The following is a 27,893-nucleotide window of genomic DNA, read 5'->3' on the forward strand; positions in this document are numbered from 1 at the left end:
AGATGCAACACGTCTACAGGACTATGGGACCACAGAGCAAAAAGGCCTCATGTATCTGAAGACTGGGGTAGCCTATAAACCTGCAACTACCCCAGGACAAATGAGAGCTCTCACTACCCAAAGCAAGCACCCAAAGGTCAGTAGAGCCGGGAAGACTTGGGAGGCGAGGCTCTCCAGACAAGGCGGGAGAGCACGGCCACAGAGACAGGAGAGAAGACAGACAGGAGCTGTACTTAAGATTATAAGACAATACTCGTTCATTGAGAGCAGGCGAAGGAGAAGGAAAAGTGGCAACCAGCCAGTTGTCCCCAGCAGCCCTGGAGAAGTCAGGTAACTTCTGCTCCGGGCAGGGCAGAGCTGGTGGCGCTGTTCTTCAGGGCAGCACAGGCTCTCGCCGCCTCACCTCACTCGGCCAGGGCCAAGTTTGTGGACTGCAGCCGCTCCGTCTCCTGGCAGATGTTCTGCTCCACCGTGTCACACTCAGCAAGGAATGCCTACAAGACAAACGCAGGGCAGTGAGGGTCCATACAGGGCTGGCCAGGCCCGGCCCACACAAGGCTCTTGGCTCGGCCATTCTGGGGAACCCCTGGGTGACTGACTTAGGGTGAAACAGGCTGTGCAGGGACGAAGGTGGCCTGGGCTCCAAAGTGAGGAGAGGGAGGTAGAGGGAAGCACAGGACCAGGGTTTGTGACAATGCTCTAAGGCCAACAACCCCCAAAAGGGTGGTGAGGACAGGAAGCCTTGCCCCTGCGACTGCACAATTTCAGCGGGCACTGCACGCACGAACGGTGCCTCCTGGAGCTGTGTAGCGTGTCAGCCCTGTCTGCTCTCCAGAGAGCCTCCTTCCCAGTTAGCTTAAATTCAAATATGATTACAGCGACACGAAACACGCTCTTATGCTCCGGGTTCATGCTGAGAAATAACCAAAAAATGCCCACACCACACACCACACGTCTACTCTACCCTACTTTGAACAGACACACACACACACCTCTCAGCACATGGCGCTTCGTAATGCTCTGCCACACTCACCTGAACCCTCTTCACTAGGCCCTTCCTTTTCAGTCTACTGTCCTTGAAATTTTCTGGCAGAATCTGTGGAAGATTAAATTGATACATAAATAATCCTCAGTGAAAATGACATAAGAACACGTCAGAAATATCCACAGTGGGGGCTGGCCTGGTGGCACAGTGGTTAAGTGCGCACGTTCCGCTTTGGCGGCCTCGGGTCCGCGGGTTTGGATGCCGGGTGCGGACACGGCACCTCTTAGCAAGCCATGCTGTGGTAGGCGTCCCACATAAAAAGTAGAGGAAGATGGGCACGGATGTTAGTTCAGGGCCAGTCTTCCTCAGCAAAAAGAGGAGGATTGGCAGATGTTAGCTCAGGGCTGATCTTCCTCAAAAAAAAAAGAAATACCCACAGTACACTAAACAGGTCACAGGTCACCAATGTGAATGAGACATGCATGTTCAGGAAGCATTTCCCGGGGTCTGGACCATACATGGCCCTTCCCATGGCTCTCACATCTACAAACGCTCCCTCTGTTCTCAGCGTCTGGGTCATAGAAACCAATCTGTAACCCAGACTTTGTCCTTTCACTGTTTACTATGTATGGATACCATGTCCTGGCCAGATGATGAGCTCACTGTGGCAGGAAAACACCTTCTGCTGCTTCTTTACAAACTCCCTCATCCCCCTAGAATCCCAAGCCAAGTGGTTCACCCTCAAGAATGAGGCATCAGGCTACAGATGTCATTACCATCAACCGTAACAGGGAACGTGGCATCAGTGACTCCCAACAGGCTCACGAGAGCAGGGTCTGACTGAATTACGTACAGGTAAGGAGCTCAGTGGAATACCAGTCGTCTGAGCATCAGGAAAGTGAAACCCTGTGTCCCTCTGACCATGACACCATGGAGCATGTGGGTCCCGGCTTCACAAGGATTAGATGCTACTAGCATGCACAAATAAAAATGACACAAGCCCTCTCTTGGTGTGGTGTGAGGCCTAGAAATCAGGAACTGCTCTATCTTTCTGTGTATTCCCCGAGGCCCTGGCATGCAGTAGGCACTCAATACTCTCAGGCAAGAAGAGTGCCTTAGTGAAATAGTGAAACTGACGAAATGCAGTCTAAGGAAACTAGTTCTGCTCAGCTGACTCCTTACTTACCAGTGTGTCAATCTCCTCCAAGATCTTCATAAACTGCTCAGTTGTGGCTTTTACTTTCCTATCAAGTCTGCAGAGAGCTTCAGCTTGCAAATCCTTAGCCAGAAAACCCTGTGGAGGAATAATACATTACTGCAAGGGTTCATTGAGGCCGAAGGAAAGCTCCAAGCCACGGCACTGATAAAGCAGCCACAACCACAGTCCACGTTTCCCCAAGAGGCTGGTCCAGACCTCAGAACCATAATTTCATCTTCTGGAAAAAACAGAAAAGCTGGCCTGGGCCATCCCAAGCACTGTGACAGGCTGCAGGCCACTCTCTCTCATGTGGCCTACTGGAGCTGCAAATGCCTCCTGAGGCCTGGCTCTGGTGAAGCCCCAGGTCCCAGTGTCTACCCACACACAAGAGGCAGGCATTAAGAGCACAGGGTTTAGAGTCTGATAGGCCTGGGCTCGTATTCCAACTGCCATGGACTGGCCTGTGCTCTTGAGCAACTGACTGAACCTATCTGCGCCCCAGTGTCCTCATCTTTAAAATGGCGCTTATGATACCCACACCCCAGAGGGCTACTGTGAGGACAAAGGGGAATCTATGTGGACCCTCAATATAATTCTCGACACAAATGTGCTAACAAATGGCAGCACCTGCATTATTCTTATTAAATTGTCTTGCTGTATATTCACACTGCAAGGCCTAATGACCAGGTAGCTGGTGACAACAGGTGGACAGCAGGGATCTCTGAGGGCGTGTATCAAAGCTGAGAGCTACAAATGCAGGTCTGACAACATGGAGAAAACATTAGCCAGCAATTCCAATTCAAAGAATTCATTCTCATAAAACAATCAGAAATGGTCAAAAATGATCTATGTCCAAGGAGAGTCAAAGATTATGCATAATGGTAAAATAATGTTAGGTGAGGAAGAGAGAATTGGTTAGGTCACTAGGATACATTCATATATAATAAAATATTATGCAAGTTTTAAAAACTATGATCATTTTTAATGACATAAGAAAAAGTTCTATTTTTTAATCCAATAAAAGAATAAGTTACAAAGTGTATATAGAATTAAATCAGCTATTTTTAAGATGAAAAAATAGATTCAAGTCTTTAGCAATGGTTATCTCTGAGTCAGGGCCTTACAGGTAATTTTTATTTTCCCTATTAGTGCCCACATGTCTATTTAAAAGTTATGTACAATCAGCATGTATTACTTTTATAATGAGAACACATCCATTAATCTTATAAAATGAGAGTGTCAAAAAGAAATACGTGTTTTGAGGCTGTTCCTAATCCTTACCTGGGTTTCAGTACCCCATCTCTAATATGAGGAATTGAATAGGATGACTCCTCACTAAGATCATACTCAACTTGGACCTTCTATGAATCTACAAAATGTTCTTTGCCTTGCCACACACACTGTAACAGACTAGGCTGCGAGAAGCTAACTATTCTATTTCAGACATATGTGATCCTAGCACAGCAGGTGCTCTCCTAGGAGCACAAATGGTCACTGGTTGGGCTTTGAAAATAACAATGACGATACGCTTACAAAGCACTTGGTATGTGTCAGGCTCAAACTATTATTTAATCCTCACAACAACCCTCAGAGGGAGGTGCTGTCATCATCCCCTTTTTACAGATGAGGACCTTAGACCAAAGCAAGCTTACCCACAGTAACAGAAAGGGCAGAGCCAGGATCTGCACCCAGGAGTATGACTACAGAGGCTGCCCTCGTCACCACTCATTCCTATCTCCACAAAGTTCTCAGAGAAGGGAGAAAGTCAAAGGCCGCTGAGAGATTACCTGCTGGATTCCGGTAAGCTCCTTGTTCAACTCTTCCAGTTGGTCAGCTATCTTCTCCACAGACCTCTCCAGATCTTTCAACTTCTTTAGTTCAACCTCTTCCTCTGGACTGTTCTAAAATGAAGTCAATAATCACCAAGAACAGTAGCCTCTGTCAGGAAAAAAAAACCTGACCACAATTGAGCTAAACGACTGAGAAAAAATAGTTTTAACTCTCCTGCTTCTTCGAAACCAAGTCAGAAGGTTATACATTAAGGTTTTCTATCTACAAAGTCTCTAGGCTAGAGAGAAGGTATTAGGGAGACATTCTGGCGAGGGCCCTGACAGCTCGGGTTCAGAGAATGGAGCAATCCAAGTTCCAGATTCAACCTCAGCCTGGGGCTGACCATCTACAGACCCCAGACTGAAGCCTGGAGGGTAAACACATTACAGTGGACATCTGTGAGGAGGCCAGACTGGCGAGACAGGTGGGATTCTACTATTCCTTTAAATGGAATTCCTAAATGTCACCCACCAACTGAGCTCTCCTCTGAATATGATGGTGTTGATGATGAATACTTTTATCATTCCTTCTATGCCAGGCACTATCTGAAGCGCTTGACCTGTATTACTGTTTTAAGTACCCAGGGAGGGAGGTACTGTTTTAGATGATGAAATTGATGGTACTGTAAAGTAACCTAAGGTCACACAGCCCAAAAGAGGTGGAGCTCAGGCTTAAATCAGACTTGGCTCCACAAACCCCAGGACAGCTCCAACTGGAGTCCTATAGCTTCTTCAAACTCAGCTCTTGGGTTCTGCTCACTGCCCATCACCATTATCCCTGATCCTTGAGCAAGAAATTGAGAATATTTCTCCTTCTCTCACCTAAACAACTGGTAGACAGGGCCAGCAGCTTCCCACTTTTACACTATCCCAGAATGTTCACATTTTTCTTTGTGGCCAAATCTTGAGCGCCAGTCTCCCGGCAGTTCCAACTCTGGACTAGATTTTCTTCGCCTCCACTTTGCTAATCTCGGCCCTCTCTCCACTCTGAATCAGCCACCTCGCTCCAAGTAAGGGAACTTCATATGACCAACAATTCCACTGTGTCACAATGCAGGACCAGCCGTGGCCCTCTCTCGTCACCCAGGGGCTACTGTCCTCACCTGTCACCAACTGGCTCTTTTTCTCCCTCAGTTCTTTAGTCTGAACTTTTCTTTCCAGCCAAAGAGGGTTTTCCCTTGTGGGAGATTTTAGTAAAAAGGGGGAGTTAAACGGAGAGAGACTCCTAAAACTTGCACAGAGTACTGATTTTTAAAATCTACAGGTTTATTTTAACAAAATGCTCTCTTGCAAATTCCCCTCCAAGTGAGTAAGGGCTGTCTCGGGCATCATTTTAACCAGACTAAGATTCCATCACTGACACGTTATGCAAGCAACACTACCGCTCCTTATTCCCAGAGCAGAAGCCCTAAGGAACAGGAGACAGGGCATCTGAGAACAAAACTGGCAACCCCATCCAACAAACAGACTCCATCTGTTTACAGGCAGCTACTTCACCAGTGCAGAAACTGGGTCTCCAATCTGACCTTCTAAACAGAAATACGTATAAAAGACCTTACTCAGTGATCTGAGGTATTCTGGTGGAAAAAGCAATTTACCTTTTTCCCAATTAACATAACCCGGCAACCATTTTGTATTCCAAGTGCTGACAACGGCGTCTCCATTTCTTTCAGAGATTTTCCTGAAAAGATAAGAAAGTCATGCCAACTTGTAAGAACTGCACAATAATGAAAATAGATTTCAGCAAGGGTACAGGAAATAGACAAGCGTGTTCACTAATGAAAAGAGAAACTGGTATAAGCTTTTTAGAAGACGTCTTTTTTTTTTTTTTTTCCCGCTTCTTCTTCCCAAATCCCCCAGTACATAGTTGCATATTTTAGTTGTGGGACCTTCTAGTTGTGGCATGTGGGATGCCACCTCAGCGTGGCCTGACGAGCAGTGCCATGTCCGCACCCAGGATCCGAAGTGGTGAAACCCTGCGCTGCTAGAGCAAAGCGCGCGAACTTAACCACTCGGGCACAGGGCCGGCCCCCTAGAAGATGTCTTGAGCAGTAATTACACACCAGGTATCTATCCTAAACAAGTAACTAGACATGTGACTATATATAACTGTTATACAGTAATTTTCAGGGCAAGCTTATTCAGTATAGTGAGAAACTGGAAAGAGCCAAAAGTTCAGGAACAGGGGACTGATTAAATATACATCAGTACAAGAGACTGTAGGCATTAAAGCCCATTTTTTCAGGAAACTTCAATGCCACAGTAAATGTTGATGACCCAGCATTACAAGAAAAAATGTTATAAAAACTGTATACCTAGTTTTATCAACTAAAAAACAAAACAAAACACACAAACAGGAACCCATACTTCTGGATGCCAGGAAAAACAAAAAAGGCTGGACAGAAATATACTGAAATGCTATGAGGGGTTTTACCCAGGAGAATATTTCCTTCTTTACGCTTTCCTCTATTCTGAAACATGGATTTCTACTGCTGTTATAATTTTTAAGTGAAATTTTTTAAAAAGAAAAGATAAGGAATTGCACTATAAAGTATAAATAAAAATGCTTCCCATCACTAAATTCTTTATGACTGGCACCAAACAGGATAAATCTGGCCCCACAAGATACCAAAATAATGGCTTCCCACGGGAATGGGAAGACAAGGATGAGGGGGTAGAGAGAGGGTGGGTCCCAGCAGAAACCAGCATCATGCACTGGGCCTGCCCCATCCAGGCCCCTGGTAAGTCTGTTCAACACCTTCTGTGCCAGCACTATGCCAACATGGGACACACAGCAGTCTCTCTGCCCTCATACAGTCTGTTATTCTAACAGAGAAATCAGATGTTCAGCAACCATGAAAACAATTATTTAACAGTAATTTCAACACAAGTTATGCAGCAGTGGTAAGGAGAGCCATACGAACATCCAATGGGAAGAGGACCTAAGGCAAGACTGCCCATACGCCTCATCAGAAATGGTAAGATTTCCGCCTCCCTCATGTGACTTCCACGCTCACACCTGTCCAAATGTTTGAAAGTGTCCAGTACATAGTAGACCCCCAATAAACAGTTGTTGAAGGAATGAATGAATAAACAAGCAAATGAAAACTGTCCCAGTTTGAAAACTGGGAGTTACCGTTAGGTAAGGTTAAAGTGGTTTTAACCTTTTTTTTTTTTTTTTTGAGGCAGATTAGCCATGAGCTAACTACTGTCAATCTTCCTCTTTTTGCTGAGGGAGACTGGCCCTGGGCTAAGTTCCACGCCCATCTTCCTCTATTATTATACGTGGGATGCCTACCACAGCATGGCTTTTGCCAAGCCGTGCCATGTCCACAGCCAGGATCTGAACCGGCGAGCCCCGGGCCGCCGGGGGGCAGAACATGCAAACTTAACCACTGCGCCACCGGGCTGGCCCCAGTTAAGTGGTTTTAAACAGGCCCTTTAGCCATAATGGCCCAAAGCTAGAAGAGAAATGCCTACCCTTAAATATGAGTTTTTGAAAAGGCAGCGGGACCCCTGTGGCCTCTTCCACAACCTGGGCCAGGTCTTGAACAATTGGTTCGCTACAGCCCTCTTGTGGGGTAACATGTAGGTCATGCTTCTCATTGCCTGGGGAGAGAGAAAAGTGTTCGATGAAGAAAACTCTTTCACATAAACCAGTATAGGCTGACTATTTATTTACCCAGCCTTCAAGGCCCAGTTCATACACCACCTACTCCAAACAACCTGTCCTCCCCCCACGCCGCCCAGCTCTCCTCTGGTGACCTGCTCAAGGATTTTTGTTTCCTCTATTAAAATAACTAACAATATTAGGGATATCAGCTAACATTTTAAGCACTTAACACCCATAAGGGGCTGACTAGGCTAATTTCATGCATTATCTTACCTAAATCTCAGAACAATCCCTCAAAATAGGTACTACCTATTATTACCCATTTCGCAGATAAGCAAACTGAGTTCAGTCCAGTCAAGACCTGCCTATGGAGACCCAACTGGGGAGTCAGAACTTGACCTCAGATCTATCTGATTTGAAAGTCAAGGCGTTTCATCACAAGCCATCTGCCTCCCGTGGCGTGACTGCCCTATACTCTGCACTGTCCTAGTCTTGTTTCCTTTGCAGTAATGAGCAAGGGTCTGGTTTTCCTCCAAGTAGCTCCCACTGGGCACAGCAGGGCACATCCATGGTTGGTGCTCAGGAAATAGACAAATGAGTGAATAAACTTAAACAGCAGAAAATTCCTTTTTGGAGCAGAGGTGCCAATTCTTTTCCAGATATGCGGACAGTAAGGAGGTAGCCTGTGTCCAGCGCATTATGCCAAGCCTTGAGCTCGCTCAATAGCCACATGAAGTCAGCGGAACAGTTGTTACCAACTCTGCTTCACGAGAGGAAACCAGATGCCTGGAAAGGAGACATCCCAAGGTCACCCAAAACTGCAGGATCTAGAATCCTGGTCATCAGATTCCGGGGCCCTGGGTCTCCCTTAGTTGGTCCTGAGGAAACCTCATGGACTCAGCTCCCCGGTGAACTGGCTTTGTTTAGTTTTGTGTCAGCTCCAACAGGAGGCAGCCCCAAAGGGAGCGCAGAGTGTACGCCTGGACGCAGGGACCACTCAAACCGCGGACACGAGTTCAGACTCGGCACACACGGACGTGTCCAGACACAGAGCAGTCACACACTACGTGACCAAACACAAGCCTGACACGAAGACCCACAATCACTGCGCAGGCACACAGTAACCCATGCAACCAGGACCCCGACGGCAGGCTCGGACATGGAAGACCAAACAAACGGCCTGAGACGAAATACACCGGCCTCGTGGAGAGGTGTGCTGCCCCAAGACCCGCACAGAAGCCGGCACCGCGGACACAGGCAGGACCCCACACCTTCGGACGCCGGGACAAACACGAGGACACGTGGCCAAACCCGCCAACCCCGCCGGACCTTCGCAGCCCGGCATTGAGCCCACAGGCCGCCCGCCCGCGCTCACTGTGGGTGACGGTCACGCTGAGCCCGGCTGCCGCCATTTCCTCGCTCCGGGCCTCCTCTTCGCTCGGGGTCACCTCTTCGCTCTGGGCCACCTCTTCACCCCGGGCCGAGCGAGGCTGCACTTTCTTCTTCACCCGCGGCCTGCGAGCGCCGGCGGCGGCGCCCCTGGTGGATCCGGCATGCCCGCCGGCCGCGCTCCGGATCGATGACCGACAGGGAGGCGGACCGCGCTCGGCCGGCGGCACCGACTGGCGCGGCTCCCGGCCCGACCGAGGGGCGCGCCGCCGGGGGTCCAGCCGCTCCCGGTCTCCTCGCGATCTCCGCGCGCCACCGCGCTCCGCCAGACCCGCGCTTGTTGGCAACCCAGCGGTGGGAGCTGAGCGCGGCGCCTGACACCCGCGTCCGGCCACTTCCCCGCCCTTCCCCGCCCCGGCACCGCCTCCCGCCGGCCCGCCCAGCCGGCCCCTTCCCTCGGAGCAGGCCCGCTTCCGCCCCGCTCTATTCCGCTAAAGCCGTCTCGGCCCCACCCACTCACCGAGGCCCCACCTTGCTCATCTTAAGCCACGCCCATTCCCTGCGCCGGGCCACGCCCCCTGCTGTCTCTCCGTGCCCACCTCCAACCTGCGGGAGCTCCCCTGACCGGAAGGCTGAGCCGCAAACCCGGAAGAAGGATCGGGAAATAGGCACATTGCGCTTGCGCAGGATGGGGCCGGAAGTCAAGGCGGAGGTGATTGTGCTTCCGTTTCTGGTTTTGCTCCCGTGTTTGGGTGTTCTTCGCGGCTCTCCAAGATGAACCGATTCTTCGGGAAAGCGAAACCCAAGGCTCCGCCGCCCAGCCTGACTGACTGCATTGGCACGGTGGGCACTAGACCGCGCGTAACTGGGCTCAGGGCCTCTGACGCCCCGACCCCGCCCACCTCCGGCTCCCGGCGCCCGCTCCACCTCGTTCCCGGTCCGGGCCCACTCACCTCGGGTCTCTCCACTCCACCTTCGTTCTTGTGCCCCAAGTCATCTCTGACGCCACAGACCAGGGACCCTAACCCATCACTGCCTCGCCCTACTTGTACCCAACCCAATGCCCCTGCCCCCTGCGGCGTCCACTTTTTTTGTCCCCTCACCCCGACCAGCCATAGGCCCACACTCCCTTCCTACCTCGTCCGGTCCGACCCCTTACCTTCTTTCATCCCTCACCCCTCTCCCACGTCACGACCCTCAGCTTGAGATCCTAGGTTTGTACCGCAATCCTGGATCTCAGTAATACAGAATTCAGAGCTCTGGCCCCTAATTGTAAGCCATCACCTGCTACCTAAGCGAATAGCATTAGATCTGCAGCCCTAACGGGGTCCACTGCACACTGGCCCGTTTCACACACCTCCTGGTTAAGCCCCCAGCCTGACTAATCTCCACTTCGAGGGAAATCTCAGCTTAGCCCAGTGATTCTCAAATTATTCTTCTGCCCAAACACACTTGAAGGGGACCCTGGAATATCAGAATGGGGGGGGGGAGTAGAACTTATAAAAGCCCCCCAGTGTTTCTGACTGGGAATCTTCCTCCCTGTTGGGAACCACTGTTTTCCACTCTTCACCATATGCTCTTCTTTATTTTTCTCTTCTTCCTCTGTATTTCTTCCTCTCCTGCCCCTTCTCGTGTTAGTGTCTTGCAATAACTACCCCTGCTTTTGATATTTTCCCCTCAAGGTGGACAGCAGGGCAGAATCCATTGACAAGAAGATTTCCCGACTGGATGCGGAGCTAGTGAAGTATAAGGATCAAATCAAGAAGATGAGAGAGGGTCCTGCCAAGGTAAGGTAGGCGGCAGCTGCAGAAGGTGCTGTGACAGCCTAACTTGAGCACCTGTGGAAGCAGGGCCTGGTGGTGGGGGCCAGTGAGGGATACAGGAGAGGTGCTCACAGTCTGGTAAGGTGAAAACCTGGTTGAGGGTGCATCCTTCTGGGAGGAGAGTTTGCAGCCAGATTCAGGAGGGAGGCTGGGGTTTGACCTGGTGGAGAGAAGATGCTGATCACATGTCCGGAAGCATGTGTGTGGGAATTAGCATATTATACTGAGAAGGTGGCAATCTAGAAAGGAGGGCTGGGCCATGCTCAGAAAGAGTGAGTTGCCAGGCTGGTCAGGTTAGGTAGGTATAATAGACCGGTTGAGGATTGGCATGTGGGAAAAAGTACTGAAGTAGGCGCCTGGAGACCAGTGTTCTATTAATAACACTGTTACTACCTACTAGCTGTGACCTTGATAAAGTCAATTTCTTATTTTCATCTTCTGTTAGGTAGAAACATAGAGTACCATATTTAAGTGCATGGACTGTGGATATAAAAGTACCTTGTTTTTTCTCATCTCCATAACTTATTGACCTTTTGAGCTAGGGCAAGTTACTTAGCATTGCTGAACCCCAGTTTTCCCATCTGTAAAATGGGGATCATATCTCCTTTATAGTGTGAGCATTAAATGAGTTGTTTGTGTGAACTACATAGCACTGTGTCTAGTACATAGAAACATTCAGTACATGTTAGGTATTGTTATCACTGTGAAGTAACAATATCTGCTTTTCCTTCTTCATTGGAGGAGACAAATAAAGTGATTTGTGGAACAGTGTAGAAAGGGAAGCGACAAGAAGCTTTTCCCAGCCATCTTAGTTGGATGGCATGGAATGCAGAAAGGTCATTGGGGAGGTGAAATCCTAAATCATGGTGGTAGTAGTGAGACTGGTGTGGAGGCATCAGTGTGAAAGTGAGTTCTAAAAATCAGGAACTAGGTGGCTGTGTGTGTAGAGACACCAGAGAGAGGAAAGGTAAGGTTGATGCAAAGGTTCTCAACCTAGAGAAGTGAGAGATGGGTGGGGTCGTTGTTGGTCATCTCCGACATAAGAGCAGGTTGAGGCATTTGGGCGTGTTAGGTTTGAGTGGATAGCAGGTGTCCGAGGTGGGAATCTCCCTGAAGCAACTGGATATACAGAATTGGCACTGGTGGGGCTGCGGGTGGATGTAAAGTGCACTCATCTCTGTCTGCTGAGCTGAGGCGTAAAGACTGTGCTCAGGAGGTGGACAGTTGGGGAGTACTATGTCTGCTACTTTGGAGAAGAGACTAAGTAGGTATGTGAGTTTGGGGATGTGGGAGATTTCTTTTACCGGATGTGTATTTTCCACTTCTTTTCATTAAAATCTGTTTTTCTCCCTAGAATATGGTCAAGCAGAAAGCCTTGCGGGTTTTAAAGCAAAAGCGGATGTAAGTTATAAGTGTAATCCCCTTTCCTCTAGCAGGTTTAACCAAAAGGGAGGTGGTCTTCCATTCCTTCAGGTTTTCATACCACATTATAAGCATTCTTGATTCTTGATACCTGGGTTTTTCTCCCCTCGTGCTCAGCGCCATCTGCTGCAGCACTGTCCGTCTAAATAGAGCTTTGTGCTGTGATGGGAGATGTTCTCTATCTGTGTTGTCCAGTACAGTAGCTATTGGCCACACGTGGCTGTTGATACTTGAAATGTGGCTAGTGTGACTAAGGAACTGGTTTTAATTTTATTTGATTTTAAGAACTAAAGTAGCCATAAGTGGCTAGAGCTTCTGTATTGGATTGCCCAGCTTGATAGGGTGTGGTCCTCCCGTTATTTATCTAATTAGAGTATGCCTTTTTTATTTTTGTTTGTTTGTCTTTAAAATTGGGAATCTTAAATATTTGTTCCCTCCCACCAAAAGATTTAGGGGTCCTTAGTTTGTTTAGGTGGCTGTATCCCACTGTTTGAGCAGAAGCCAGATTGTGTCTTTGGTGTTTACCCCTGTGGGCTGTCCAGCTGGTGAGACCCTCTGCAGGGTTGTAGAGGTCAGACATAATCAGCTAATAAGGAACCAGAAAGGTGGTTGATATCTCTATTTCTATTTATAAAATGACTTTTTATAACACATCAGATACCATCTTACTCCTTTTAGATTAGACAAAATCGGAAAAAGAAATTCTAATGCCTAGAGTGGTGAGAGTGTGGTAAAACTGTTAGCTCTTTAATTGGTAGCTTTGCAATTTTTAAGTAACTTTTTTCAAAATAAAAGGATACATGTGCATTGTAGAAATTTGGAAGAAAACGAATGGCATGTATATAGGTTATCCTTTTCCACTTAATGTCATATCATGAGCATTTCTCTGTCCTTTCAAATATTCTTTGGAAACTTTATACTTTTCAGTGGGGTTATAATATTCCACCACCATTTGCCTGCACCATGAATTGACCGTTTTTCTTCTGGTTGGATAGTTAGATGGTTTCCAAATATTATATAAAGACTATAGTGACATATGTCTTTGAGGTAGTATTATAAGTTGATATAAAACTCTCTATTAAAAAAACATATTTTGAGGTCCAGCCATTATATTAGGTTGGATGGATTACCTAATTGTGGATACAGGATTAATAAAGTATAATACCTGTCCTCAAGGAGTCCAGTCTACTGGAAAAACACTTCCACTATATGTATGAGGAGCCTTAAAAATAGCCTTGCCCTTTGCCCCAAAAATTCCACTTCTGGGAAGTTAGCGTAGGAAATTATCTAAAATATTATAAAGACATATTTATTAAGACTTTGTAGCAACAGAAAAGAGCAAATGCTATAATGTTAACTGGAAAATAGTATTGTAGCTAAAATATGTATAAAGGAGAAAGACTGGAGGGATACATCAACTGACGTTTGTATTAGAGTGATTAAATTGTTTTTTGCCGATTTTTCTGTGTATTTTTTTAAACTTTTTTTTAAGAAAATTCTCCTGCTCAGAGATACTTTCCTCCTGAGGATTTCTGTCTGGCTCACATTTACTGTTGTTAATTGACTCTCAAAAGGTATGAGCAGCAGCGGGACAATCTCGCCCAACAGTCATTTAACATGGAGCAAGCCAATTACACCATCCAGTCTCTGAAGGACACCAAGACCACGGTACTCCCGGAGCACCTTCTCCCATGATTTTGTTTGATTTCTGTACCTTGTGCTCTTTGCCCATGGTTTTTAAGAGACAGTTTAACCAACTTGGCTTCTTAAGACATTGTGTTTTCTCTTACCTTTTTTTAGGTTGATGCTATGAAACTGGGAGTAAAGGAAATGAAGAAAGCATACAAACAAGTGAAGATCGACCAGATCGAGGTGAGATGTGTATGGATTTCTTTAAGAACATGCACCAGTTTCTGAGAGAATCCAGATGGCTGTGTTTGTGATGGGAAGAACGCAGAAGAGGGATGGATCTTGGGCCTGGCATTCACTAGTAGAGTAACTTTGGGAAGGGGTACAAAGGTCTCAGCTTCCTTTTTGTTAACACAAGGACCGTAATACACGTACGGTTATTGTGAGGATGAAGTAAATGAACTGGTGTATCTGAATGCAGAATGCCTGGCACATAATAAGACCCCAATAAATAAGCTTCCAGTTTCCTGTTACTTCTAATGCACTGGATGTTTCGTCCTCTGTTCCCTCAGTTGTAAAATAGTGACACTGCTCCCATTTCCCGGGAGTGTCACAAGTGTTAAATGAGAACATAAACATACAGTGCTTAACACAGTTCCTGGCATAGAGTTGAGGTGGTAGTATAAGTTGATATAAAACTCTCTATTAAAAAAACATATTTTGAGGTCCAGCCATTATATTAGGTTGGATGGATTACCTAATTGTGGATACAGGATTAATAAAGTATAATACCTGTCCTCAAGGAGTTTTCTGGTAATTCTCTTTAGATTTTTAATAATAATGTCATTAGGTCCTTAAAATTGGCTTGTCTTTTGAGCTCATGGTTTGGCAGAGGTGGGGTGAGCCCTGAGAGCCTGGCTCCTCTCACCTCTGTCAGGTGAACAGCCCGATGGAAGCAGGGGTGGCAGAGGGAGTGCGTGGTGACTGGCCAGAGGAGAGGCTTTTCTGGATGAGTGACAGTGCTCCTTACCTCTACCCTCTGAGCAGAATGTGTCTTTCAATGAGGGCAGGGGGTCGATTTGTTCACTGTTGCATCCCCAGCGCCCTGAACAATGCCTGGCCCTGGTTGGTGCTCAGAAAGTGGTGGTTGCTGTTCAAATGGTGAGAGGCTATTAAAGGAGATAAAGCAGTTCTTTCTGATTCAAGCCGTATTTGTTGGTTGAGTACTTACTGTGTACTGGCATGGTACTGCCTCTGCAGGGGTAAAAATGCCATCAGGTATTCTCAGGTAGAACCGGTCTGTAGTCTAAAGCGAAGGCCTTCCTGCCATCTTGGGTTTTGGGGGGGCACCCCTCCTTACACTGCCCAAAGCCATCTCTAATCCTCCTTCCAGTCTCTGCTTACAATGAGTTGAGCCAAGTGATGTCTTCCAGGAGATTTACTGAGAAAAATGTTCTGTGCGTGCTTGTCTTTTTACAATACTATATGATAATAAAATATTATTTTCTGCGTTTAGGGTTCCTTGTGTTTTAATGAGAGCTATTTAATAGACAAAATAGAAACTCTGATCTTTCTGGTTTTTTGTATGTCTCTGCATCTTTCACCTGTGGTGGTCTGTCTGTCTCCCCGCCTCATTATCCTTTTCCTCTCCCCTAAGAGATTTGCCCCACGACAGGTGGAGAACCCCTTTCTCTCTCACTCTTTTGGGGAGGGGGTCTTTGGCTGGCCTATATATTTTGAATTTCATTTTTCTTCCTAAAATGTTTTAGTTGTAAAACATTTTCATTGTTTTATAGCTCTCATTGTAAGATTTGCGTCTGTGTGTGCCCGTTCCTCTGTTTCCGTCCTTTCTGTTCTTCAGTGTCTGCACGTCAAGTCTAGTGCTTGTGTTTGTTTATATTGCCTTTGTTTTTCCAGACTGGAACCTGCTAATTCTGTGTGAGGATTTTTTTCCTGTGTCTATCCCACAGTCTATTGCTAGGAATCCCATTCATAGATGACTTGGGGAGACTTATCTTGATATGTAATAGCATAGTATAAGCTTAACTTGAGTAGTGTATGTTATTTTCACTCTCTATAAATTATTGTTTCAGCCTGTGCTTCTCTGTATAGCAGAATGTTACATGTGTGCAGTGTGGTAGTTTGGCAGTTGGAAATGCAGAAAAGCAAAGTATTTCCTTTTTTAAAAAATATTTTTCTCCTTTTTACTTTCTACCCTTTATATGAAAAAACAAACCTCTGATTTGGGGTCCTGGAAGGAATTTTCACATGTTTTGCATTGCTGTAGAAATTCTGAAGGATAGGTGCTGCTAATTTGGACCTTCTGCATTATCAACACTAGTCTGTTCCCCCATGTAGAATTTTCGGTGTATGAAGAGCATATTGTTCGGCACATTCTTAACACAGTAGAAGATAGATGGTATTAAATGCTTAGTGTTTAAAAAATCTTATGGCAATAAATCCTTACAATAACCCTATGAGGTATGGCTATTAATAATCCCATTTTACAGATGAGGAAGTTAAGGCTTAGTTAAGACTTGTCGCTGAGTAATGGCAAAATTTGAGCTTGGGTATGTCTGACTCCAGAGTCCTCTCTCCTAACCGTTGTACTAACTGCCTTTCACTATGCCATACCACTTTTCAGATTGGCTTTGCATTCTTTCTGGCCTTGTGGTAGTCTCCCAGTTAAGTCCAAGCAGATCATTCACAGATGATTTGTGCCCTCCGTCAGTTTTTTCACCAGCCTAGTCTCAGATATCAAGCCTATCCTGATGCCTACTCTGTTTCTCCCTCTAGGGTGGGCCCAGTGGAACTTTTTGTACCACCAATTGTTTCCACTCCTACCTCCTTTCCCTGCAAGTGTAGTCAGTCTTTGGCTGACTCAAGAAGAATAATTTGCTTCTCTCAATTACCTCCTTTTCTCCATTAACTAGGAAAATGTTGATAATGTAGACGTTGCCCGATTTAATGTTTCAAGTTAAACTTTCTGTAACAACAGAGAGCTGATGGGCATGTAGCAATAGGACTTTGGATTTCCATGAAGCACCTTAAATTTAAATGCAAGATCACCAGTTCTACTTTTCTTTATTTTTGAGTTTACATTTTTACCACCGAAAATAGGAGGAGGATTACGTGGGTTCATGGCATTCACAGTTATTGTTAGGGGAAATCTTCAGGCTTGTGATTTTTAACCAATTCTTTAAGCTTTCTTTCTTACACTTCTAATTAGAAGGGACATTGAGGAGTTACTCGAACCCGTCCTTTAGAGGAGTACCTGCTCAGTTGTTGACTAAAAACAGTCACTAGCCAAGGGCTGGGGTAAAAGAGGGGAACTAACAGCATTGGGGAACCGATTATGTGCTCAGCATTTTATATACGTCATCTCTTTAAAAACCGCTCATTTGTAAGATTCAGAGGAGAGAGTGGGGGCAGGAGGTAGTTAGAGAAAAATGGTAAGAAATGATTCAAAATCCTGTCTTGTATTTCTATAGGATTTACAAGACCAGCTAGAGGATATGATGGAAGATGCAAATGAAATCCAAGAGGCACTGAGTCGTAGTTATGGCACCCCAGAATTAGATGAAGATGACCTAGAAGCAGGTAAGTTATGGGAAAAGCCATGCATAATAGCTTTAGAGTCTGAAAGGAGCAGCTGCCTGGGAGCTTTCCCCAAATGCTAGAGAAAATTCCCGTGGAGGTTCCTGGAGAGTTAGTTTATACAGTCTCTGGGCGAAGAGCTCGTGAGGCAGCCACGTCAGGCTTGCTTACTCCCCCAACGACTGTGGGACAAAGAGGCTCTGAAGGAAGGTCCAGGGCGGCCTCTGCTGACCTGGTGCCTGCTCTCTGGACTGCCTTCCCTGCCTTTTCCTTCGATCTTGTTCTCCCTGTTTTGCTACTTGGAGTCCTCACGCTCAGAACAACAAAGCAGATCGAGACAGGGGTTGGCAGATACTTGGTGTGCATCTACTATATGCCAGGCACTGTGTTAGGTGCTGGGGATTCAGCACTGAAGAAAACAGATACGATCCCTGCGTTCATGAAACTTCTCTAGCAGGGGTAAGAAACTGCTTGTTTTAAGTAATTAATTACAGGAGCACAAACTGTTGGGAAGAAGTATGGGGTGCCATGGAGCACGTAGCTGGGCACTCTAACCTAGTTGGGAGTGGGGGACAGGCATGGAACCTGAAAGATGAGAAGAGGTTAGCAGGGTCAAATGGGAGAGGTTGTTGAGTGGCCTCAGAGAGGAATCTAGAAGCTATTGCTGCAGTCCATTTAAGAGATGATGGTGGCTGAGACTAAGGTTGTGGTAGCAGAAACAGAGAGAAGTGAACAGTTTGAAGAAATTTTAGGAGGGTGAATGACAAGACAATAATTGGATGTGGAGGGAGAAGGAGGTGTCAGGGATGTCTGTCAATTTCTCATATGAGTAGCTGGGTAGATGGCAGAACCACCTCACTCTGAATTCTCTGTCACATGATAATCCCTGTCACATTACTGCTGCTACTTTCTCTCTGCATGTTCTGTATTTGCCTAGAACCTTTTTTCCCCCCATTCATTTCTTTATTTTCTTATTTCCCATCTCTAGAATTTCCCCTGATGAGTCTCTACCTGCTATTGTCATTCCTCCGATCACTTTTGACTCACTTTACCGTTGACTTATGTTTAAACCCTGATTTCATGTAATGGTCACTCGGTATACAGCAATCTTCTGCCTTCTTTCACTACCTTCTTTCAAGTTCATCAATAAATGAGAGGATTTTTTACATTTGTTATTATCAGGATTTTCTAGTTTGGATTGACTGACTGATAACTAGAGTCTTCTGAAGACTAGGGCCTTGTAAGCCTGTGGGGAATGGTTGTTTTGTTTCTTGAATTTTTATTCTGCTTTTTCATAGATTTTACCACATCTATTCCCTAGAAAATTTCTTATAATGATAATCTTTTATTTTGAAAATAGAAATTAATAGTCCCGTTCCCTTTGTTTTTAAATTTTCGTCTTCTTATAAGTAATTTGGCTTTCTTAACATTAGCTGCCAGTTTCCTTGGTGACGTATTTTTAAATGTTGACTATTCACTCTCAGAGTTGGACGCCCTGGGCGATGAGCTTCTGGCCGATGAGGACAGTTCTTACCTGGATGAAGCAGCATCTGCACCTGCAATTCCAGAAGGTGTTCCCACTGACACAAAGAATAAGGTGGAAGCTTCTTCTGTTTATATTTTCTGTGAAATTGTAAAGGTTTTATGTTTGATCACCAGTCTGGGAATTTAAAACGTAGTCTTAAGTTAGTACAAGCAAAGACTGTCTCGGTCATTGTTTTGGGAACCCTTAAAAACTCAATTTTCCTGCGTTGGATTATGGACAGGCTGTGTAAATAGTGCCAGGGAAGCCTAGGAATGTTCTTATATGATGACAATTTGTGTAATATACATAATTACCCTTGTTGTGAGCTTGCACTGAGTTCCATTTACAGGTTTTAGACATTTTCTGGGAAAGCGTCAGCAACACTTGCATGAACTGTGCTAGGCAGGAGTATAAAAGAAAGGTCTACTCTCCAGACCCAGTGGTTCATTAGGGGTGGATTTTTCTAAACTAGGGATTAATAATTTAAGTATAAAACTTAATGTAGAAAGATTCTAATTCAACAAGGTAAAAGAATCAGGACACTTGGGTTTAAGTCTCTGCCACTAACTAACTGTGAGACCTTGGCAAATCACTTAGCTGTTTCGAAGTTTTCTGTTCCTTCCATCTGTAAAGTGGAGATAATGATAATTATCTCACATAATTGTTGTGTAGCTCAGATTAGGTCTTGTATGTAAAAGAGCTTTGTGAACTTAAAGCCTTGTCCAAGGCTATCTGGTTGTCATTATAAAAAGAGAAGATTTCACTTCTAATGAAATCCTGTTCACTCCATCTTAGTTCCTGTGTCATTTTTTCTCTTGCCACTGGACATTGACAGCCCTGCTATTTGCCTTATCTCCCAGCATGCACATCAAGTATGCACAATGTGGTTGACAGAAACCTTGAGTGAGAGCCAGTCTCAGCTCTACCTTTATTCACTGTATGACTTTGAGCAAATTAGAAATTCATGTCTTCTCTCTGAACCTCATCAGTTTTCCCACCTTTAAAATGTAGGGAGCGAATGTGGGGAGTAGGTAATTTCTCAGGTCCCTTTTAGCTGATTCCTCTGAATGTATGTCTTCCCCTCCTGTGCCACTCTCTTCTGCCTGGAGCCTAGAGAGGTCTTACCTCTCTCTGTTGCCCACCCCACCCCACCCCCATATCTCTGGCCACTTCACAGTTCAAGGGATATAGGTTGCTTTTTCTCAGCACACCTGAAATAATTTTTATTAATACTACCGTAGCTCACCTTTTGAATTCCCTGAAACATCTATGTTATTTCCACTTCTAGAAGGTCACAGATTCCTGAGTTAAATGTGCTGTTGGGATGTGGGTTCTTAATTGATAGTGGTGTCAGCACCTCTAAGTTTATAGTACAGTATCATGTGGAAGTGGCTGCCTGAACTAGGGCACTGCTCCTTCAGAGATTTGGGAGGCTATGAAAGGTAATTGTTCACTCTACGGATCAGAGTGAAAATGCGAATCTGGAGGCAAGGACTAACTCCTCAGCCTTTCCTCCTGGACCCTCCCAGCCCCTTTTCCCCTTTCCAGGTGTACACCTGAGTTTTTCTTTCTCTCTGACTGTTCCTTTGCCCTGCAAGGGCTCTCCCCTTTTGATCCCCTCCAGTCCTTTTCCTGGTTCATCACTTCCCCTTTTGCCTTTCATAAAAAAATCTCATTCTCATCTTCCAAGTGGGATTTTTGGTTTTCATTGATTAAACACTTAGAGATAAGTTTTGACCACTAAATATTTATAATCTTTTTTTTTTTTTTTTTATCATTTGAAAAATAGTGGCACTAAACATTGCTTCCTTTTCACAGGATGGAGTCCTGGTGGATGAATTCGGATTGCCACAGATCCCCGCTTCATAGACTTGCATCATTCAAGGACATCATGTAAAATAAACACGTATTCTGGGACTAGGAATATTTATCTTTCCAAATTTACCATAACAGATTAAGGTTTCTTTCCTTTCTTCAAAGGAAAAGTTAATTACATTGCTCTTTTATTGTTTTCCGTTAAAAGACTCATTGCTTGGGGGATACTTTCCTTGTACTAAATTTGTATACCTTTTCTCTTAGGAAAGACTAACTTACCTAAAAGTATCAGTGGGTATGTGTGACTTCATTCCATAAGAATAGTTCAAAATAAAACCAAGGAAATGGGAGTCCTTAAATTCTATGACAGTGTAAGTCCACAACCTCGAATTGACCTGATAGATTAATAAGACAAAGATGAGATTATTGGGACTGTCATATTATGATTCAAAACCATTTTCTATTGTGGTATTATAGGTCGGTTAAAGTGATGGCCTTTTTTGCTGAGTTTTGTTGTGTCTTGTGAGTGAATCATTACAGTGTCTGGTATTGGAATGGAATTAGCACTACTGTATCATGAGTGGATATTTTGATTCTGTGATTCCCTCAGTATTACAGCCTGACTTGTAATCAATAATGAATATTTCTTGATATTTAATGTATAGGACATTTATTTATACTCAATAAATATTTTTCAAAAGGATCCAATTTTACTACTATCACTTCAGCCTAAAACCACCACTACAGAAATCAAATTTAACGAGTAGCATTGTGGTATAGAGGAAAGAGCAAGGAACGATGCAGGCTCGGGCCCTGGGTCTGCCATCTAATAACTACTGAGTAGCCTACTCGCTTCTCTAAACTTCCATTGCCTTATTAGTAAAACCGTGCTTACCTCCCAAGGCTTTTGTGAGGAATAATTGGGGTAATTGTCATGAGTGCTTTGTTAACTGCAACATGCTCTTCTCATGTGAGGGATTATTAACAGTGAAAAAGCAGGGCCTTCATTCTTTGCTTGGGAGGCACCTGGAGTACTGCAGCAAGTCCAAATTCCAGCCTGATCGTCCCCTCCTTACTCAGTGTCTCACCAGCAGCATCCCTTCCTCCAGCCTCGCTGGGTGCCTCAGTGCCACATGCACCAGCCTTTCATGTGTCAGCAAATCAATAAACATTTGTTGAACACCAGTTCTGTAGAGTCTCTATATCAGCCCAAGGGATACCGAGAACAATCACAATTGTCTAGTTATAGGTGGGAATGAGGCAAGTGTGTAACCCTCTCTCACCCCAACTGACGTCACCCTCCCAAGAAGCCTTCCAGTGGGAGCAAACATCATACTAGTCCTCATTACCTTCTTGAAACCTTGCTTGGCTTCCCTACAAGTTCTCACTCAGCCCTTTAAATATTTCTTCCATTATACTTCCAATCTTGAACTTCTTCTCACCTTTCATTCTCTCCTTGAGATGTCTCACACTCATCACTTTCACTATTACTTATGCGTAATGACTCAAGGGAACTGTCACTAGCCTGGACTTCTTATTCTTTTAAAGATTTTATTTTTCCTTTTTCTCCCCAAAGCTCCCCGCTACATAGTTGTATGTTTTTAGTTGTGGGTCCTTCTAGTTGTGGCATGCGGGATACTGCCTTAGCATGGCTTGATGAGCAGTGCCATGTCTGTGCCCAGGATCCGAACCGGGGAAACCCTGGGCCATCGAAGCGGAGCACGTGAACTTAACCACTCAGCCACGGGGCGGCCCTGAGACCTATTATTCTTATTTTTAATTCTGGGCATTCCCAATTAAATGTCCCATCATTACCTAAAATCCATCATCCAAATTAAGCTCCTTATCTTGGGGTTCACTGTGAGCAAAGGTTCCTGCCTTGTTTCTTACCTTGCCAATGTTATCAGTGACTCATATATTGCCAATTTTAATGGGCGACGTTCACTCCTCGAGCTGGACCTCTAGTGCATCGGACACCAGTGAGGAATCATTCCACCAGAATCTCTACTTCCTTGGCTTTTGTGACAATACTCTCTGGTTCCCCTGTTCCTCTGACTATTCCAAGACTGCTTTCTGAAATCCTGCTCTCTCCAACCCTGTAGTATTAGTGTTCCTCGGGATTCTAGCCTTTATCCACCATACTTCTTTCTCTGCTCACTTACGCTTAGTGATCTCAGCTATTCTCATGGCTTTAATTGCTGACTTGTAAATCTATACTTCCCTGATCTTGCCCCTGAGTTTCAGAATCCTGTTTATATCCAGCTGTTTGCCTAACAAATACTTGACATTCAAATGGCCAAGACAACCACTGCCTTCCCCCCCGACCTGAATCTCCTCCTCCTCTTTCCCTGCCTCAGCTAATAGAACCTTTATCCTCCATCATTCAAAACCGAAAGCTCTTGAGTTGTCCTTGATGCCTACTTTTTGCCTCACCCTACACGTTCAATTCATTATTAAACTCTGCTTTTAACCTCTAAGTGTTTCTCAAATCCGACCCCTCCTCTCTTTTCCTCTCTCAACTCTGCTTGGCCTAGACATCCTCGCATAGTCTTTTGGAATAAATTATTTGCTTTCTCTTCTTGCATAGTTTGACTTCCTTGAGTCCATTCGTCACATACTATGCTTACCTTTCTAAAATAAAACCTGGTCATGTCATTCCCTTACTTAAAGTCTTTCATGATTCCCTGACACCTCCACCAGGACATAAAAAGTTACCTGTGACTTGGGACCTGCCTCTGTAATGGTTTATGGCTTGGTCTTTTCAGAACAGCATTCTCTTTGAGAGAAGTATCTCCCCCATTCTAACTATGAGATTATTGGAAAAATACCAATTAGAGTTGCCCTACCCTTACTTTTCCAAGCTATGAGCGGGGAGGGGGGCTTGTGACCAGGCTGTGCCTATTGAAGTTCATCCCTCAGATTTCCTAAATGGAAACAAAGCAAAAAAAAATTTTTAACTTTTTGTCAATATGAAAAGCTTGCGATATTGAGGCCAGAGAGGAGCCAAGATGAGAGGGAGAAGGAAAGAATCCTCATGGCACTGAACCCGTTTGATCCGAGATTCCCAGAGTGCGCCAAGTCTCTGCACCTCTTCCTTTAATTCTGTGAGCTATCTGAGAATTCTTCCAATAAACCCCCCTTTCTGCTTAAACTAATTGGATTTGGGTTCCTGTCACTTGCCAGTAAGAGTCCTGAAAAATTTCTCTGCAGCCTCTCTCCATGCTCTGGCCCACTTTTCAGTTTTATGCCCTCTTGATTGCTTCCAGTTCCCCCCTATCCACTACACAGTCCTGATTCTCTGCCTCTGCTCATACAGCTTCCCCTCCGTGGAGCTTCCTTAACATCTTTGTCATTCTGCTAATTCTTGCTGTACTTGGAAGGGTCCAAAAGCCAGGCCCTGGTCTGTGTCAATCCCAGTGAATTTAAGGAAAGTGGAGAGGATGAATCCTGTGGTAGAGAGCCCTGGGCACCACATAGCCTCTGATGATCACTCCTCTAGCTGTGCCCAGAGAGCGTCCCTGGTCAGTATCTCACCTGTTAACCCTTAGAAGCAGAATTGAGTGCAGGTGTTCTCCTTAGGGTCTGACCTATCAGCCCTGGGAGTTTAGCAAGGGTGGGGGAGATTGGAATGACCCAATAGAGAATCACAGTTTGGCATTTGTACCTCTATTATCCATAGCCCTTAGCTTTCCTTAAAAGGAAATTGTCTTACAGTTAGATCACCTAGAGGGTTGTTTATCATTATCATCATTATTATTATTATTATTATTATTGCTGCCTGGGTCCTACCCCCATAGACTCTGATATAACTGATCTGAATACAATGTGGGCACTTGGATTTTTAAAAGTTCCCCAAGCAGTTCTTACACGTGGCTGACGTTAAGAACCGCTGCTCCAGGGGGCTGGATCAGTCTGAACCTGTTTTCATGGGTAAGCAGTCTGGGCTGTTGTCATCAACTTCTGCGATAAAGAGATAGGTAATGATTGCCCCAAGGCAGAGTTTTCATCCAGAGAATGAGTTGAGAAATTTGGCTCCTCTGTTTTTTGGAAGAGTTTGTGAAGGACTGATGTCAGTTCTTTGGACATTTGGTAGAGTTCACCAGTGAAGCCATCTGGGCCTGGGCTTTCTGGGAAACTTTTATCACTAATTCAATCTCTCATTTTAGGTCTATTCAGATTTTCTATTTATTCTTGAGTCCGTGTTGGTAGTTTGTGTATTTCTAATTTGTTGGCATACAGTTGTTCGTGGTATTCCCTTACGATACTTTTTATTTCTGTAAGTTTGGTAGCAATGTCCCCTCTCCCATTCCTAATTTTAGTAATTTGAGTTTTCTCTTTTTTTTCTTTGTCAGTCTAGCTAAAAATTGGTCAGTTTGGTTGTTTTTGTTTAATGAACCAAGTTTTGTTGATTTTTCTCTATTTTTCTATTTTTTATTTCATTCTTCTCTAACCTTTATTATTTCTTTCCTTCTTGTTTTGGTTTCATTTGCTCTTCTTTTTCTAGTTTCTTAAGGTAGAAGGTTGGGATTTGAGATCTATTTTTTTAATTAATAAACTTTACTTTTTAGAGCAGTTTTAGGTTCACAACAGAATTGAGCAGAGAGTACAGAGAGTTCCTAATGACACCCTGTCCCCTACGCACAGCCTCCCCCACTATAGACGTCCCTCACCAGAGTGTTACATTTGTCACAATCCATAAACCTACATTGACACTTGGTTGTCACCCAAAGCCCATAGTTTACCTTAGAGTTTACTTTTGGTGTTTTGACAATGTATGCATCATTCAGGTATCACACAGAATAGTTTCACTACCCTGAAAATCCTTTGTGCTCTGCCTATTCATCCTCCCTCCCCCTAAGCGCTGGCAACCACTGATTTTTTTTTCTTTTTTTTTTTTTTTTTGAGGAAGATTAGCCCTGAGCTAACTTCTGCCACCAATCCTCGTCTTTTTGCTGAGGAAAATTGGCCCTGAGCTAACATCCATGCCCATCTTCCTCTACTTTATATGTGGGACGCCTACCACAGCATGGCGTTTGCCAAGCGGCGCCATGTCCGCACCCGGGATACGAACTGGTGAACCCCGGGCCACTGAGAAGTGGAACGTGCGAACATAACCACTGCACCACCAGGCCGGCCCTGATCTTTTTATTGTCTCCATAGTTTTGTCTTTTCCAGAATGTCATATAGTTAGAATCATACAGTATGTAGCATTTTCAGATTGGCTTCTTTCACTTAGTAATACGCATTTAAGTTTCCTCCATGTATTTTTCATGGTTTGAGAGCTAATGTTTTTAGCACTGAATACTACTCCATTGTCTGAACAACTTTTTTTTTTTCTTTCTGCTTTTTCTCCCCAAATCCATCCAGTACATAGTTGTATATTTTAGTTGTGGGTCCTTCTAGTTATGGCATGTGGGACGCCGCCTCAGTGTGGCCTGACGAGTGGTGCCATGTCCGCGCCCCGGATCCGAACCCGCAAAACCCTGGGCCGCCAAAGCAAAGCGCACAAACTTCACCACTCGGCCACAGGGCCAGCCCCTGAACTTCTTTTTTAATGTAAGTATTTACAGCGATAAATTTCTATCTGAGCATTGCTGTAATTTCTTGTCAAAGTTTAGGTATTTTGTGGGAAGTACTGTTTGTATAGGAAAGGCAGGATAAATGTCTACTAATTTTCATTTACTTACAAGTTTTGAAAACTGAGTAGATTCCCTAGTGTGCCAGTTATGAATTATTGCCTTTCAGTTCCAGATTTATCCTTTTTGTCAGCTCTGTGAAATGGATTTGGGCCCTTTTAATATTGATCCTTTACCAGCTGGTAGGTATTAAGCTTTGTCAGTAGAGGACACCAGAGAGATATTGCAGGACCAAGGGGTTTTGTTTCCTGTTTCCAGTGTTTCCGTTAGGCAGGCTTCTGTGCTGTGGGCAGCTTCTCCAGTGTCTGGCTCCTGCAATGCACATGGCTTCTTCAGCACCTGGCTTTTTCAGTGTATGGTGGCCAGGAGCCAGAAACTTCCCTGGGCACCCCCCGCTCAAGGGGTTTGTAGTAGAGAGCCTCTTGTGAGACACCTCCCCACGGATGAGTTTCCCCAGCACCTGACAAGCTAGATTTCTGGCGATTTCTGCCAGTGCAGCACCACAGCAGCTTCCCTGCCGTCTAGGGAGCCACAGGCATGTCCTCTCTAACAAGGTCTGCACCTCAGCTCTGGGGTGCTCTTCACTGGACACTTTACCTCAGCCCCAGAGGTAGTGGCTGCTCCTTATATTACTAATTCTGTATTCTTTTAGAATCTCAATCTCCTACTACTCCACGCCCTGTTATAGTCACTAAGTCTTTAAATAAATAAAACGTTCCCTGTTCAAATTACTGCATGGTTCCTCTCTCTTGGTCGGTTCCAGACTGATACATCTAGTTATTTCTAAAGGTAACAATAAGTTTGGTTGGTTTGATGAACTGATCTGTCAAAATTAAGGATTTATGTTCAATAAAGAACAAAATTAATAGTCTTAATGGAATAGAAGACAACTGAAATGTCTAAAACTGATACCTAAATGTCTAAAGTTGATACCTACAATATACAAGAAACCATCAGCAAGAAAAATAGACCAACCCCAATAGAAAAATGGGGCAATGGATGTGAATAAGCAATTTAAAAAAGAGGAAATTCAAAAGGTCATTAGGAAGTGTTCAGACTCATTAGTAATCAGAGAAATGCAAATTGAAACGATGAGATAGCACATCATACCTGTCAGTTTGGAAATAGTTTGGAAGCTGGATAATGGTTTTATCTCATGTCAACTTTTTTTGTTGTTTTTTGAGGAAGATTAGCCCTGAGCTCACATCTGCTGCCAATCCTCCTCTTTTTGCTGAGGAAGACTGGCCCTGAGCTAACATCCATGCCCATCTTCCTCTACTTTATATGTGGGATGCCTGCCACAGCATGGCTTGATAAGCAGTGCATATGTCCACACCTGGGATCTGAACTTGTGACTCCCCGGCCACCCAAGTGGAACGTGTGAACTTAACCGGTGCGCCACCAGGCCAGCCCCTCAAGTCAACTTAAAAAG

The 27,893-nt window shown here is 44.8% G+C and overlaps 2 protein-coding genes across 2 annotated transcripts; one reads left to right on the plus strand and one right to left on the minus strand.

Moving 5' to 3' along the window:
* Positions 1-233: 233 nt before the first annotated feature.
* Positions 234-9,441, minus strand: BAG1 (BAG cochaperone 1). Its single transcript, XM_044756468.2, has 7 exons — positions 9,001-9,441; positions 7,493-7,621; positions 5,611-5,693; positions 3,971-4,084; positions 2,172-2,279; positions 1,034-1,096; positions 234-494 (listed from the first exon to the last, which is right to left on the minus strand). Exons 1-7 carry the CDS (start codon positions 9,035-9,037, stop codon positions 405-407), a joined length of 624 nt encoding a protein of 207 aa, XP_044612403.2. The 5' UTR covers positions 9,038-9,441; the 3' UTR covers positions 234-404.
* Positions 9,442-9,497: 56 nt separating this feature from the next.
* Positions 9,498-21,528, plus strand: CHMP5 (charged multivesicular body protein 5). The gene is made up of 8 exons (XM_014857496.3): positions 9,498-9,857; positions 10,697-10,801; positions 12,192-12,238; positions 13,834-13,927; positions 14,060-14,131; positions 17,380-17,488; positions 18,970-19,082; positions 20,829-21,528. The coding sequence occupies exons 1-8, from the start codon at positions 9,789-9,791 to the stop codon at positions 20,877-20,879; spliced, it is 660 nt and encodes a 219-aa protein (XP_014712982.1). The 5' UTR covers positions 9,498-9,788; the 3' UTR covers positions 20,880-21,528.
* The last annotated feature ends 6,365 nt before the right edge of the window (positions 21,529-27,893 follow it).

Source organism: Equus asinus, chromosome 23 (assembly GCF_041296235.1).
Source record: "Equus asinus isolate D_3611 breed Donkey chromosome 23, EquAss-T2T_v2, whole genome shotgun sequence".
Lineage (NCBI taxonomy): Eukaryota > Metazoa > Chordata > Mammalia > Perissodactyla > Equidae > Equus > Equus asinus.